Source organism: Tachyglossus aculeatus, chromosome 11 (genome assembly GCF_015852505.1).
Source record: "Tachyglossus aculeatus isolate mTacAcu1 chromosome 11, mTacAcu1.pri, whole genome shotgun sequence".
NCBI classification, from domain to species: Eukaryota; Metazoa; Chordata; class Mammalia; order Monotremata; family Tachyglossidae; genus Tachyglossus; species Tachyglossus aculeatus.
The window spans coordinates 15,255,518-15,269,366 of record NC_052076.1 but is presented as its reverse complement, the minus strand read 5'-3'; the positions used below and the strand labels follow the sequence as shown (position 1 = coordinate 15,269,366).

The following is a 13,849-nucleotide window of genomic DNA, read 5'->3' as shown; positions in this document are numbered from 1 at the left end:
AACCCCTCTCCCCCTCTCTGCCCACCTCCTGGTCAGGGGAGATCCTGGACCACTGGGGGAGACCCTGGACCATTAGGTGGCTGTAGGCCCTCGTCTTTGCTCCATGGCAGGGCCTGGGGAGGGGGCAACCCTTGGTCCCATCTACTGCCCCCCTCCTTGGGAAGCCCATCATCCCCCCGCTGTCGCCCCCCATCCTATCGGTAAGGCTGTCTGTTAATCGGGGAGACTGGGAAGCAGGTGGGTGTGAAGGGTGGGGTGTATGTGTGCCCAGTGGCCCCCTCCCATCTTGCTTCTAGCACCCCAGTCGACCCAATGCTGGACTTCACTGTCCCTGCGGGCTCCCCAGCACCTGGAGGGTCAGCTGGCACAATGCCAGTCAGGACATTTCCACCCCTGAGCCCCCCGTTTACCCCGCTGACCAGACAGTGCGGCAATACCCACTCCCACCCCCGGCCCAAGATGGGCCCGAGACCAGCTGCCCTTACCCCCTGTGCCCTCTCAGACTGGGCTCTGCCAGGCCCCCCCCCCTCACCGGGTCCCACCATAGTGCCAACCTTCCCGGGATTATCACCTGCCCTCCCCTCGTCCCCGGGCGGGGGTGCTGATTATACCGAGAGGAACACGGGCTCTGTTCCTCCGTGCCCCCAACCCTCCCGCCCGCCAAAGGTCACGTCTGTTTTAAGACGGGTCCAGTGTGGGCACAGGGCCATGCCAGAGCGGCCGGGCCTGGGCCCAGCTCAAGGTGACCCGCTTCTGCCCTCCCTCCCCCCTCGCGGTTGGCACCAAGGTCACAATCCAGCCCTGGGCCCAGGCAGAGGACCAGACGGGGATTTTGTGGGCAGCCACGGGCCGGCCCTCGCAAGCGCTGGAGACGGTTGGCACTGGCCATCAGACGCTAACCCCCTCCTCCTCCTCCTCCCAAGGGCAAGGGGACGGTTCGTCCGTCGGTCTGTCCTTCCCGAGGGCCTCCTGGGGGTCCGCATGGGTGAGAATAAAGGGCAGGACCCGCCGACCCCATCTCGTTCTCAACCAGCGGCCCACGGATCCAGTTTTCCTAGGGTCTGCTCCATCCCATATGGGTTGGGGAGTGGGCTGCGACCCCCGGGGGAACCCAGCCCTCCCCGGCTCGGGACCCCCTCCTTTTCTCCCCCAATCTTGCCCCCCAACCAACGGGAAAGGACAAGGAATAGGCTGGAGCAGAGCACAAACCTGTATTGAAGGATGCGCAGAGGTGGGAGGGGGCACGGCGGGACCCTCTCCCCACCTCAGGGCACCGCCCGCTTCTGAGCCCAAGCGAAGAAGACCCCGCGGACATCGTCGACCCCCGTCAGCAAACTGGCGGGCATCGAATAGGTGCGGAAATCCCGGATGCCATAGCCGCTGCGGGCCAGAGCCTCCCGGACCTCCTCCTCCTTGACGGGCACCACGGCCAGGCGGGCGGCGCCCGCCAGGTAGAAGGATTCCTCCAGGGCACCGATGAGGAGCAGGTGCCCGCCGGGCCGGAGCAGGGTGGTGATGTGGTCCAGGGCCCGCTGGAAGCTGGCCTTGTCCGGGCTCACCGCTTCCAAGCAGAAGGTGGACACCAGGGCATCCACGGGCACCACGCCCGCCCCCGCAGGGCCCAGAGGCTGGTCCTGGTGCACGTCGATGGGCAACACCCTCCTCACCCTCTCCCGCAGTTGGCGCTCCTTGTCCTGCCAGGTCTCACTGCGGAGGGTAAGAGGTTCCGTGAGCAGGGCGTGTGTTGCCGACTCGTACTTCCCAAGCGCTTAGTCCAGTGCTCTGCACACAGTAAGCGCTCAATAAATACGATTGACTGATTGACAGGACGTCCGGCCTCCCCTGGGGCATCACAGAGCTGGGCACCCCCTGCCCTCGGGGCAGTCTACCCTAAAAATAATGGTATTTGTAAAGCCCTTACTATGTGCCGAGCCCTGTTCTAAGCGCTGGGGTAGACACGAGCTAATCGGGTTGCCCCACGTGGGGCCCGCAGTCTCAATATTGGGGGTCAGAGGTCGTGGGTTCTAATCCCGCCTCCGCCACTTGTCTGCTGTGTGATCCTGAGCAAGTCACTTCACTTCTCTGGGCCTCAGTTCCCTCATCTGTCAAATGGGGACTAAAACTGTGAGCCCCACGTGGGAGCAGCTGATTACCCTGATTACACCTGATTACCACACACAGGCACACACTCTCTCCATCTTAACCGGGGCCCGGTGAGGTGGATCCAAACCCTGAACCAATGGCAGTCTCAGCTGGGCCCATGATTTCCTTGTATCCCCGCCAGTGCTTGGCACATAGCGCTTAACAAATACCACTATTATTATTATTATTAATAATAATAATAATTAGCGTGGCTCAGAGGAAAGAGCCCGGGCTTTGGAGTCAGAGTTCATGGGTTCAAATCCCGGCTCTGCCAATTGTCAGCTGTGTGATTTTGGACAAGTCACTTCACTTCTCTGTGCCTCAGTGACCTTATATGTAAAATGGGGATTAAGACTGTGAGCCCCCCGTGGGACAACCTGATCACCTTGTAAACTCCCCAGTGCTTTGCACATAGTAAGCGCTTAATAAATATTATTATTATTATTATTAATCCCCATTTTACAGATGAGGTTACTGAGGCACAGAGAAGAGGCTTGCCCAAGCAGCAGACAAGTGGCCCAGCCGGAATTAGAACCCACATCCTCTGACTCCCGAGCCCTTTCCATTAAGCCACGCTGATTCTCTGATAATGATGGTGCTTATGAAGGGCTTACTATGTGCCAGGCGCTATACTGAGCGCTGGGGGGTGGGAGGGAGATAAAGAAGCCAAGTTGGACACAGTCCCTGTCACCCTTTGGGGCCCGCAGCCTCAATCCCCATTTTACAGATGAGGGAACTGAGGCCCAGAGCAGCAAAGTGACTCATTCATTCAGTCAGTCGTATTTATTGAGCGCTTACTGTGTGCAGAGCACTGTACTAAGCGCTTGGGAAGTACAAGTTGGCAACATATAGAGACGGTCCCTACCCAACTCACAGTCTAGAAGGGACTCGCCCCAGGTCGCCCAGCGGACAAGTGGCAGAGCTGAGATTAATAATAATAATGTTGGCATTTGTTAGGTTTTTACTATGTGCCAAGCATGTTCTAAGCACTGGGGGGGAGATACAAGGTAATCAGATTGTCCCACGTGGGGCTTACAGTCTTCACCCCCATTTTCCAGGTGAGGTAACTGAGGCCCAGAGCAGTGAAGTGACTTGCCCGAAGTCACACAGCTAAGCGGCGGAGCCGGGATTAGAACCCATGACCTCTGACCCCCAAGCCCGGGCTCTTTCCACTGAGCCACACCGCTTCTCCCCGATTAGAACCAGGGCACTTCTGACTGCCAAGGCCGGGCTCTGTCGGCCGCAGGGTGCCGTGCCCACCCTCCCTGCCCGCGGTGCCCGGCGTCGCCCTCTCACCCCTTGCCCTCGATCAGGCAGACGTGGCGACTGTAGGGGCTCCAGTCGAAGGCCCCGGGGTCCTGGCGCAGCCAGGCCCACAGCTCCTGGCGATTCACCTCCAGAAAGTCCGTCATGGTGATGTCCTCGAAGTGGGCGCAGGCGCTGAGCAGCTGGTACACGGTGGGGCCGGAGCCCACGTCCAGCAGGCTGCGGCCTCGGACCTCCCCTGCGGGAAAGGAAGCCGGACGCCTGGACCCCGAACCCACAACCCCGTCCCCCGATAACAAATAATAATGGTATTTGTTAAGCCCTCTAGACTGGGAGCCCACTGTTGGGTAGGGACTGTCTCTATATGTTACCAATTTGTACTTCCCAAGCGCTTAATACAGTGAGTAAGCGCTCAATAAATACGATTGATGATTGATGATGCAAAGCCCCGTTCTAAGCACTGGGGTAGATACAAGGCAATCAGGTTGTCCCACGTGGGGCTCACAGTCCTCATCCCCATTTTCCCGATAAGGGCACTGAGGCCCAGAGAAGTGAATAATAATCATAATTTTGGTATTCGTTAAGCGCTTACTATGTGCAAAGCACTGTTCTAAGCGCTGGGGAGGATACAAGGTGATCAGGTTGTCCCATGGGGGGCTCACAGTCTTATTCCCCATTTTACAGATAATAATAATAATGATGGCATTTGTTAAGTGCTTACTATGTGCAAAGCCTAAGCGCTGGGGAGGTTACAAGGTGATCAGGTTGCCCCACGTGGGGCTCACAGCCTTAATCCCCATTTTACAGATGAGGGAACTGAGGCCCAGAGAAGTGAAGTGACTTGCCCAACGTCACACAGCAGACATGTGGCGGAGCTGGGATTCGAACCCGTGACCTCTGACTCCAAAGCCCAGGCTCTTTCCACTGAGCCACGCTGCTTCTCAGATGAGGGCACTGAGGCCCAGAGAAGTGAATAATAATAATTTTGGAATTTGTTTAGTGCTTACTATGTGCAAAACACTGTTCTAAGCGCTGGGGAGGATACAAGGGGATCAGGTTGTCCCATGGGGGGCTCACAGTCTTATTCCCCATTTTACAGATGAGGGCACCGAGGCCCAGAGAAGTGAATAATAATAATTTTGGAATTTAAGTGCTTACTATGTGCAAAACACCGTTCTAAACGCTGGGGAGGATCCAAGGGGATCAGGTTGTCCCATGTGGGGCTCACAGTCTTAATCCCCATTTTACAGATGAGGTAAATGAGGCACAGAGAAGTGAAGTGAATTGCCCAAAGTCACCCAGCTGACAAGCGGCAGAGCTGGAATTTGAACCCATGACCTCTGACTCCCAAGCTCGTGCTCTTTCCACGGAGCCACGCTGCTTCTCAAGAGAAGTGGCTTGACCAAAGCCACACAGCTGGTAGTGGCGGTGGAGGGATTAGAACCCGCAACCTCTGACTCCCAAGACCGGTCCCTTGCACTGATAATAATAATAATAATAATAATTGGCATCAATTAAGCGCTTACTATGTGCAAAGCACTGTTCTAAGCGCTGGGGAGGATACAGGGTGATCAGGTTGTCCCACGTGGGGCTCACAGTCTTAATCCCCATTTTACAGATGAGGTAACTGGGGCCCAGAGAAGTGAAGTGACTTGCCCAAGATCACACAAGCAGACATGTCTCTATATGTTGCCAATTTGTACTTCCCAAGCGCTTAGTACAGTGCTCTGCACATAGTAAGCGCTCAATAAATACGATTGATGATGATGATGATGGCATGTGGCGGAGCTGGAACTCAAACCCATGACCTCTGACTCCAAAGCCCGGGCTCTTTCCATTGAGCCACGCTGCTTCTCTAAATAGAGTAATAAATATGTACAAACATATATACATATGGAGCCCCGTTGGCAGCCCTTCTCGCTTGGGAAAAGTCCAAGACGATCATCTGTCGTCGCCCCGGAAGGCGGTGACGGTTGGAAGCCGGTCCTTAGCCCCCGAACGGCCCGCGTTCACCCCTAAGCCACGCTGCTTCTCAAACGGGGGGTGACTTTTAGACTGTTGAGCCCACTCTTTTAGACTGTGAGCCCACTGTTGGGTAGGGACTGTCTCTATACGTGGCCAATTTGTACTTCCCCAGCGCTTAGTCCAGTGCTCTGCACACAGTAAGTGCTCAATAAATCTGATTGTTTATGATGATGATGATGCCCAGTGCCCTCCCCGCCTAAGGTCTCACCGCTGGCGAAGGTCTGGGCCAGGCAGCCGAGCTTCCAGGGCCCGACGCCGTCGGGGCGGCCGAGGTCTCCCCGGGGAGGCCGGTAGTTGTTGACGAGGTAGGGCCGGGGCTGGAAGCCCTGGTAGCTCTGGGCCACGGCCTCCAGGCCGCTGCTGACCCCTGCGACGATGCCGCTCATGGTCCCGCTGGTCGCCCACCGACTCCCTGGACCTTTATAGCCCCGCTCCCACCCCCCTCCTGACCCCCGCGGGCCTTAGGCCCTTCCTAATGGGACCATTTCTCTCCCCAACAGCCGGCCCAGAGGAGGAAAGGGCAGCGTGGGGGTGATTTACGGCCTGCCACCGAAGGCCATCCGTCTCCCCTAACCGGGTTAGCGTCAGCGCCCGGACGGCTCGGCCTCCCGCCCTTCCCTGCCCGGGACACTCCGTCCTCTAGGCCCCGGCGCTCGCCCTGCCGATGGCCACCGATAGCCGCCTAATGCGGTTAGGTGGGGCGGGGGCTGGACGATAAGAGACCCCCGGCCGGTCCCTCCGGGCCCCCAGCCGCTTATCTCTGGCAGCGGGGCGGATGATGGATTCGGGGAGGGGGGTGAGATGGGGGACAGACCCCGGGACTGGAAGGAGAAGCGGGGGGGAGTGGAGGGGGACTGGGGACAGAAGCATGGCCTAGTGGAAAGAGCAAGGCCAGGGATTTAGAAAGTCAGGGGTTCTAATTCCGGCCCCGCCACTGTGACCTTGGACAAGTCACTTCAGGGACTTCATCTGGGAAATGGGGGTTGAGGCTGGGAGTCCTAGGTGGGGCAGGGACCGGGTCCAATCCTTTTGGCTTGTGCTTAGTACAGTGCCTGGCACATAGATCTTTAAAAATACCATTATCATTATTATTATCATTACTAATAATATTAATAATTAATAGTACTATTACTACTAATAACATTAATAACTAATAATACTATTACTACTAATAATAATGATGGTATTTGTTAAGCGCTTACTAAAGCACTGTTCTAAGCGCTGGGGAGGTTGCAAGGTAATCGGGTTGCTCCCCGGCGGGGGGCGCTCGCAGTTTTAATCCCCGTTTTCCAGATGAGGTAACTGAGGCACAGAGAAGTGAAGTGACTTGCCCAAAGTCACACAGCTGACAGTTGCTACTACTATCAATCAATCAGTCGTATTTAGTGAGCGCTTACTATGTGCAGAGCACTGTACTAAGCGCTTGGGAAGTACAAGTTGGCAACATATAGAGACAGTCCCTACCCAACAGTGGGCTCACAGTCTAAAAGACTACTACTACTACTACTACTACTACTACTACTACTACTAATAAGGGTTTCTGGCTCTCCTCTTTGTGGGGAGGGGTCGGGGGAGAGACCCCAGAGGGGGCCCCACAGGAGCAGGAATCCCAGAGACCAGAAGAAGAAGGAGAAGCAACGTGGCTCAGTGGAAAAAGCCCGGGCTTTGGAGCCAGAGGTCATGGGTTCGAACCCCGACTCTGCCAATTGCCAGCTGTGTGACCTTGGGCAAGTCACTTAACTTCTCGGAGCCTCAGTTACCTCATCTGTAAAATGGGGATGATAACTGTGAGCCCCATGCGGGACAATCTGATCACCTTGTATCCCCCCCCCCCCCGCCCCCAGCGCATAGAACAGTGCTTTGCACGTTCTAAGCGCTTAACAAATGCTATCATTATTATTATTATTAAAAAGGGTCTTTTCTCTGCCACCCCGTCCCCCTCCCACTCCCAACAGATCAAAATGCCTAGGTCCTAACTCTGGCTGCGGCCCCCTCAAATCTAGCCTTGTCCCCACCCCTCTCCAGCTCATCCACCGCCCCCCGATTTAGCTCTGCACACAGTAAGTGTTCAATAAATACGATTGATTGATTGATAGTAGTAGTAACTGTCAGCTGTGTGACTTTTGATCCAGAGAAGCTGTGACCTCCATCCCCAACCCGGAGCGGTTGGGCTGAGGCTTGGGGTGGAGGGTGGAGGGGAACAGCCAGGCGTGACCCTCCCGTCTCCTCTCTGTTCCCTCTGACCAGCGACTAGAAGAGGATCAAAAGGAGCGGTCCTCTTGAAGAAAAGTACCAGGCCCCCCCAGGACCACCTCGGCCCTTTCTGACCATTGACCCTCACGCTGCAGGCCAAGCCTGGTGGACTGGGAGAGCTGCCCAGGTTCAAGTAAAGCTGCGGAAAAGAGGAGCTCAAACAGGGGCCTGGGAGGGTGGGGGACCGGGGATCTATTCTATTTATGTATATATATATATACATACATATATATATATATATATATATATATATATATATGTATATATATATGTGTGTATATATATATGTATATATATGTATATATATGTATATATATGTATATATATATATAGAATATCTATTCTATTTATTTTATTTGGTTAGTATGTTTGGTGGGGGTGGAGGGGATCTATTCTATTTAGAGAGAGAGAGAGAGAGAATATCCTATTTATTTTATTTGGTTAGTATGTTTGGTGGGGGTGGAGGGGATCTATTCTATTTAGAGAGAGAATATCCTATTTATTTTATTTGGTTAGTATGTTTGGTGAGGGTGGGGGTGGAGGGGATCTATTCTATTTATATATATATAATATCTATTCTATTTATTTTATTTGGTTAGTATGTTTGGTGGGGGTGGAGGGGATCTATTCTATTTATATATATATATAATATCTATTCTATTTATTTTATTTGGTTAGTATGTTTGGTGGGGGTGGAGGGGATCTATTCTATTTAGAGAGAGAGAGAGAGAGAATATCCTATTTATTTTATTTGGTTAGTATGGTGGGGGTGGAGGGGATCTATTCTATTTAGAGAGAGAGAGAGAGAGAATATCCTATTTATTTTATTTGGTTAGTATGTTTGGTGAGGGTGGGGGTGGAGGGGATCTATTCTATTTATATATATATAATATCTATTCTATTTATTTTATTTGGTTAGTATGTTTGGTGGGGGTGGAGGGGATCTATTCTATTTATATATATATATAATATCTATTCTATTTATTTTATTTGGTTAGTATGTTTGGTGGGGGTGGAGGGGATCTATTCTATTTATATATATATATATATAATATCTATTCTATTTATTTTATTTGGTTAGTATGTTTCGTGGGGGTGGAGGGGATCTATTCTATATATATATATATATATATAAAAAATATCTATTCTATTTATTTTATTTGGTTAGTATGTTTGGTGGGGGTGGAGGGGATCTATTCTATATATATATATATATAGAATATCTATTCTATTTATTTTATTTGGTTAGTATGTTTGGTGAGGCTGGGGGTGGAGGTGATCTATTCTATTTATATATATATATATATATAGAATATCTGTTCTATTTATTTTATTTGGTTAGTATGTTTGGTTTTGTTCTCCATCTCCCCCTTTTAGACTGTGAGCCCACTGTTGGGTAGGGACCGTCTCTCTATGTTGCCAACTTGGACTTCCCAAGCGCTTAGTACAGTGCTCTGCACACGGTAAGCGCTTAATAAATACGATTGATTGCTTGATTGATTGATTGCCAACTTGGGCTTCCCAAGCGCTTAGTACAGTGCTCTGCACACGGTAAGCACTCAATAAATACGATTGATTGATTGATTGATCCAGAGAAGCCTCCTAGACATATACAACATCCGTGTACTGACGACTTGACCCCTGTCCACGTGTTTTGTTTTGTTGTCTGTCCCCCCCTTCTAGACTGTGAGCCCGTTGTTGGGTAGGGACTGTCGCTATATGTTCATTCATTTGTTCATTCAATTGTATTTATTGAGCGCTTGCTGTGTGCAGAGCACTGGACTGAGCGCTTGGGAAGTCCAAGTCGGCAACATCTAGAGACGGTCCCTACCCAACAGCAGGCTCACGGTCTAGAAGGGGGAGACAGACAACAAAACAAAACATATTAACAAAATAAAATAAATAGAATATGTACAAATAAAATAAATAAATAGAGTAATAAATACGTACAAACGTATATACATATATACAGGTGCTGTGGGGAGGGGAAGGAGGTAAGGCAGGGGGAGGGGGAGGGGGAGGAAGGAGGGGGCTCAGTCTGGGAAGGCTGCCAACTTGGACTTCCCAAGCGCTTAGTACAGTGCTCTGCACACAGTAAGTGCTCAATAAATACGATTGAATGAATGAATGAATGAATGTACAAGAATACGATTGAATGAATGAATGAACATGTCTATCATTTATTTATTTATGTTAATGTCTGTCTCCCCTCTAGACTGTAAGCTCATTATACGCAGGGAGTGTGTCTGGTACATTGTACTCGCCCAAATAGCGTGGCTCAGTGGAAAGAGCCCGGGCTTTGGAGTCAGAGGTCATGGGTTCAAATCCCGACTCCGCCAATTGTCAGCTGGGTGACTTTGGGCAAGTCACTTCACTTCTCTGGGCCTCAGTTCCCTCATCTGTAAAATGGGGATTAAGACTGTGAGACTGATCGCCTTGTAACCTCCCCAGCGCTTAGAACAGTGCTTCGCACATAGTAAGTGCTTTATAAATGCCATTATTATTATTAAATGCATAGTACAGTGCTCTGCACACCGTAAGTGCTCAATAAATACGACTGACTGACCGGCTGACGGCTACTCTACTCCCAGATCCTCGGTGGCAACTTCCCGCCTCCAAAATGGCTTGTGACGAGCCTTTGCTCAGGGCGAACCCCGGGGTCCTCTTCACCCGCCCTCTGACTGTGGCGCTCAGCTGCCCGAGGGCTCGGCCTGGCCCGCGATAATCATAACGATGGCATTTGTTAAGCGCTTACTATGTGCCAAGCACTGTTCTAAGCTCTGGTGGGGGGGGGGCATACAAAATAATCAGGTTGTCCCACATGGGGCTCACAGTCTTCACCCCCATTTTACAGATGAGGGAACTGAGGCACAGAGAAGTTAAGCGACTCGCCCAGAGTCACGCAGCTGACAAGTGGGGCTGGGAGGGGACTAATGGAGGAAGACAGGGCCAGTTCGGGAGTGGGGAGGACAATGCAAGGGGCCATGTGGAGGGTTTGGTCTAATTTGAGGGGTGGGGGCTCTGGGAGATAAATTTCCCGGGGCGCGGGGGGGAGTGTGCGGGGACTAGGATAAATGGAATAAAAAGGCAATCTCAAGGGCTGGATTAGGCAACAGCCTGCGGCAACAGGGAAGTTTCCATCGTGCCAGGACCCCGTTGCCAGGGCCTCGATCCGCCATCCCCCAAGCCCACCCCCTCCAGCCGCTCAGTCCGGGACATCTGGACAGATGTGTCCCCTATCCTCAACCCAGCTGCCAAGTCCAGTGAGGAGGGGCTGGAGGCCAGCGGTGGCCAGCTGGCCCACTTTCCCCCACCAGTTGGCTGGGAGACCCTGGGAGAACCGGTCCAGGGGTACGACGGGCCCTCTGGGGCTTTGGGTGGCAATGGGGGAGTTTTTGTTTGGGGGGATTTCTACAGCCTGGGCCCTCTGGATCTTTTTTGGAGGGGGTGAGAGGGTTAGGGGCTGGGGTCTCTGCAGTGTGGCTCCCGCGACTCTCCCCATTACCGGGCACAAAACCCGGTCCGGTCGGAACCGATGCAGGCGCCAGCCTCTTGGGCACCAACCTCTTGGACACCAGCTCTGTCCTCTCCGCATCCTTGCAGCAGCCTAGGAGGGTGTTGGCCCCAGTGCCAACCGGCCCCCAGGCACCGCTGGGCACCAACCTCTTGCTCAGAGAAGTTAGGTGGCTTGCCCAAGGTCACACAGCAGACATGTGGCGGAGCGGCATTCGAACCCATTACCTCTGACTCTGATATTGTACATATTTATTACTCTACTTTACTTGTACATATCTATTCTATTTATTTTATTTTGTTAGTATGTTTGGCTTTGTTCTCTGTCTCCCCCTTTTAGACTGTGAGCCCACTGTTGGGTAGGGACCGTCTCTATATGTTGCCAATTGGTACTTCCCAAGCGCTTAGTACAGTGCTCTGCACATAGTAAGCGCTCAATAAATCCGATTGATGATTGATGATGGACACCAGCTCTGTGCTCTCTGCGTCCTTGCAGCAGCCTAGGAGGGTCTTGGCCCCAGTGCTGTCTCCCCCTTTTAGACTGTGAGCCCACTGTTGGGTAGGGACTGTCTCTATATGTTGCCAATTGGTACTTCCCAAGCGCTTAGTACAGTGCTCTGCACATAGTAAGCGCTCAATAAATCCGATTGATGATTGATGATGGACACCAGCTCTGTCCTCTCTGCGTCCTTGCAGCAGCCTAGGAGGGTCTTGGCCCCAGTGCTGTCTCCCCCTTTTAGACTGTGAGCCCACTGTTGGGTAGGGACTGTCTCTATATGTTGCCAATCGGTACTTCCCAAGCGCTTAGTACAGTGCTCTGCACATAGTAAGCGCTCAATAAATCCGATTGATGATTGATGATGGACACCAGCTCTGTCCTCTCTGCGTCCTTGCAGCAGCCTAGGAGGGTCTTGGCCCCAGTGCCAACCGGCCCCCAGGCACCATCCTCTTGGACACCAGCTCTGTCCTCTCTGCGTCCTTGCAGCAACTTAGGAGGGTCTTGGCCCCAGTGCCAACCGGCCCCCAGGCACCGCTGGGCACCACCGATGCCAGGCAGCCAGTCTGCGGGCGGCCAGGGCCAGCCCTGGGACTACGGGGAGCCAGGGTGCCAGGCTGCCGGGCAGCCCCTTTCGCTCCTAGCCCTGAGCCCCTGCCCTGTTGGGCCGGCCCTTGTCAGCTCTATATTTAGACCCTGGCAGGGCTGGGGGCTGTTTACCAAGCTAGGCCCTTGAAGAGGAGGAGGAAGACAGGAGCCGGCGGGCTGGGTTGAGCGGTTTATTTGCAGGACTAACACAGTGAGTGGGGGGCAGCGAGGTCCCTCGTCTACTTCCAACCACCTCCCCCAGCCCCCGGGCTCTGCCAGCCACATCCTCCCTCCCACATCGCATTCCCAGCTCCTCCATTCCCTTCGGAAGCCTCGGGAGAGCTGCTCCCGGCCCCTGCCTCTGCCCTGGCACCCAGCCCCCGTCTCTCTGTCTCTGTCTCCTTCTGTCTCTCTGCAGGCACCAGGTGCCCGGCCCCCTCGTCTGAGCAAACTACAAAGCTTGGCGACCGGCCTCCGCGGCCCTGCTCCCCCAAGTCGGCGCTGGGCCCTGCCACGGCCAGGGTGGGCAGGACAGGGCCTTCTTCACCCGGGCACAGCGGCAGCGGGGCCCCTCCGCGGGGTCCCCCTCAGCCCCTCTGGGCCTCCTGGGACATGGAGCGGGACAGGGAGCGGTGCGGGGCGCCGGGCTTGGCGAAGCCAGGCCGGCTTGCGGGCACCACCGGGGGCAGCTCCTTGGTGATCTCCGCCATCTCGCGACGATCCGGGCACTGCCCGCCCAACGCCGTCTCCAAAGCCAGCAACCCCCGGACCGGCGTCGGCGTCTCCTCGCGCGCCTCCTTGCCCCCGAGGTGAGCGGGCTTGAAGATGGGCAGGGGCAGGAACCGCACGTAGGGCAGCTGGTACTCCTGCAGCCCCTGGCCCAAGAGGCCCAGCCGCATCACCATCCAAGGTGCCCACTGCTCCAGCACTTGGCATTGGCCCTGCTGGTGGTATGTCTCCCTCCGTTGGGTATCCTCCTCGTGCAAAGAACACCTGGGTGGCAGGTTGTGTGGGGGGTGGTAGGAGGGGGAGACAGAGAGAGAGACAGAGAGAGGCTTCAGGACCCCGGGTGGGGGCAACCCCCAAGGCTTCCCACCTCTCCCGCCATGAACCCTGGTTGTGGGGTCTGCCTCCCCAATGGGGAGACGTGGGTGAGAACCGGGCCTCGCAAAGGGGGGTTAGTTGGGGAGGGAGTGTGGGGGGGTTCAGGGGTGCTGCGTCCCGAGGACGGGGGCCCCCGCTCACCCTTCTTCCGGGCGCGTCGTCAGGCTCAGATCCTGCCACTGGGCCCAGAAGGCCTCCCTGCGCCCCGGGTTCTCCTCCGAAACCTGGCAGCTCAGCTCCAGTCCGGCCATGCCTGCTCTCTCGCTCCTCTGTCTGTCCAGCTGGCTGCCCTTCTCTACCTGCCCGTCCGTCTCTTTGCCCTCACCCTGCCCGCCCCCTTTAAATAGTCGCCCCCGCCAGCCCCCTGAGCCCGGTCACTCCCCCCCATCGCCCGTTGCAAGGTCTATTTTGGGGCCTGTTGGCGTCAGACCCTATATCGGCGTCTGGGACTCGTGAGGTGTG

The 13,849-nt window shown here is 54.3% G+C and overlaps 2 protein-coding genes across 2 annotated transcripts; both read right to left on the bottom strand.

Moving 5' to 3' along the window:
- Positions 1-1,196: 1,196 nt before the first annotated feature.
- On the bottom strand, positions 1,197-6,091 carry PNMT (phenylethanolamine N-methyltransferase). Its single transcript, XM_038753655.1, has 3 exons — positions 5,642-6,091; positions 3,439-3,646; positions 1,197-1,707 (listed from the first exon to the last, which is right to left on the bottom strand). Exons 1-3 carry the CDS (start codon positions 5,817-5,819, stop codon positions 1,266-1,268), a joined length of 828 nt encoding a protein of 275 aa, XP_038609583.1. The 5' UTR covers positions 5,820-6,091; the 3' UTR covers positions 1,197-1,265.
- A 6,369-nt stretch (positions 6,092-12,460) lies between these two features.
- LOC119934231 (titin-cap) lies at positions 12,461-13,698 on the bottom strand. The gene is made up of 2 exons (XM_038753656.1): positions 13,529-13,698; positions 12,461-13,276 (listed from the first exon to the last, which is right to left on the bottom strand). Exons 1-2 carry the CDS (start codon positions 13,636-13,638, stop codon positions 12,871-12,873), a joined length of 516 nt encoding a protein of 171 aa, XP_038609584.1. The 5' UTR covers positions 13,639-13,698; the 3' UTR covers positions 12,461-12,870.
- Positions 13,699-13,849: the final 151 nt, after the last annotated feature.

Excerpts from the sequence above, each read along its gene's own strand:
- PNMT (XM_038753655.1), bottom strand. The coding sequence starts at position 5,819 with ATGAGCGGCATCGTCGCAGGGGTCAGCAGCGGCCTGGAGGCCGTGGCC. Across the intron at positions 3,647-5,641 it reads GGCCCAGACCTTCGCCAGCG|GGGAGGTCCGAGGCCGCAGC; the intron begins GTGAGACCTTAG and ends CCTTTCCCGCAG. Across the intron at positions 1,708-3,438 it reads TGCCTGATCGAGGGCAAGGG|TGAGACCTGGCAGGACAAGG; the intron begins GTGAGAGGGCGA and ends TACCCTCCGCAG.
- LOC119934231 (XM_038753656.1), bottom strand. The coding sequence starts at position 13,638 with ATGGCCGGACTGGAGCTGAGCTGCCAGGTTTCGGAGGAGAACCCGGGG. Across the intron at positions 13,277-13,528 it reads ACGACGCGCCCGGAAGAAGG|GTGTTCTTTGCACGAGGAGG; the intron begins GTGAGCGGGGGC and ends CCTGCCACCCAG.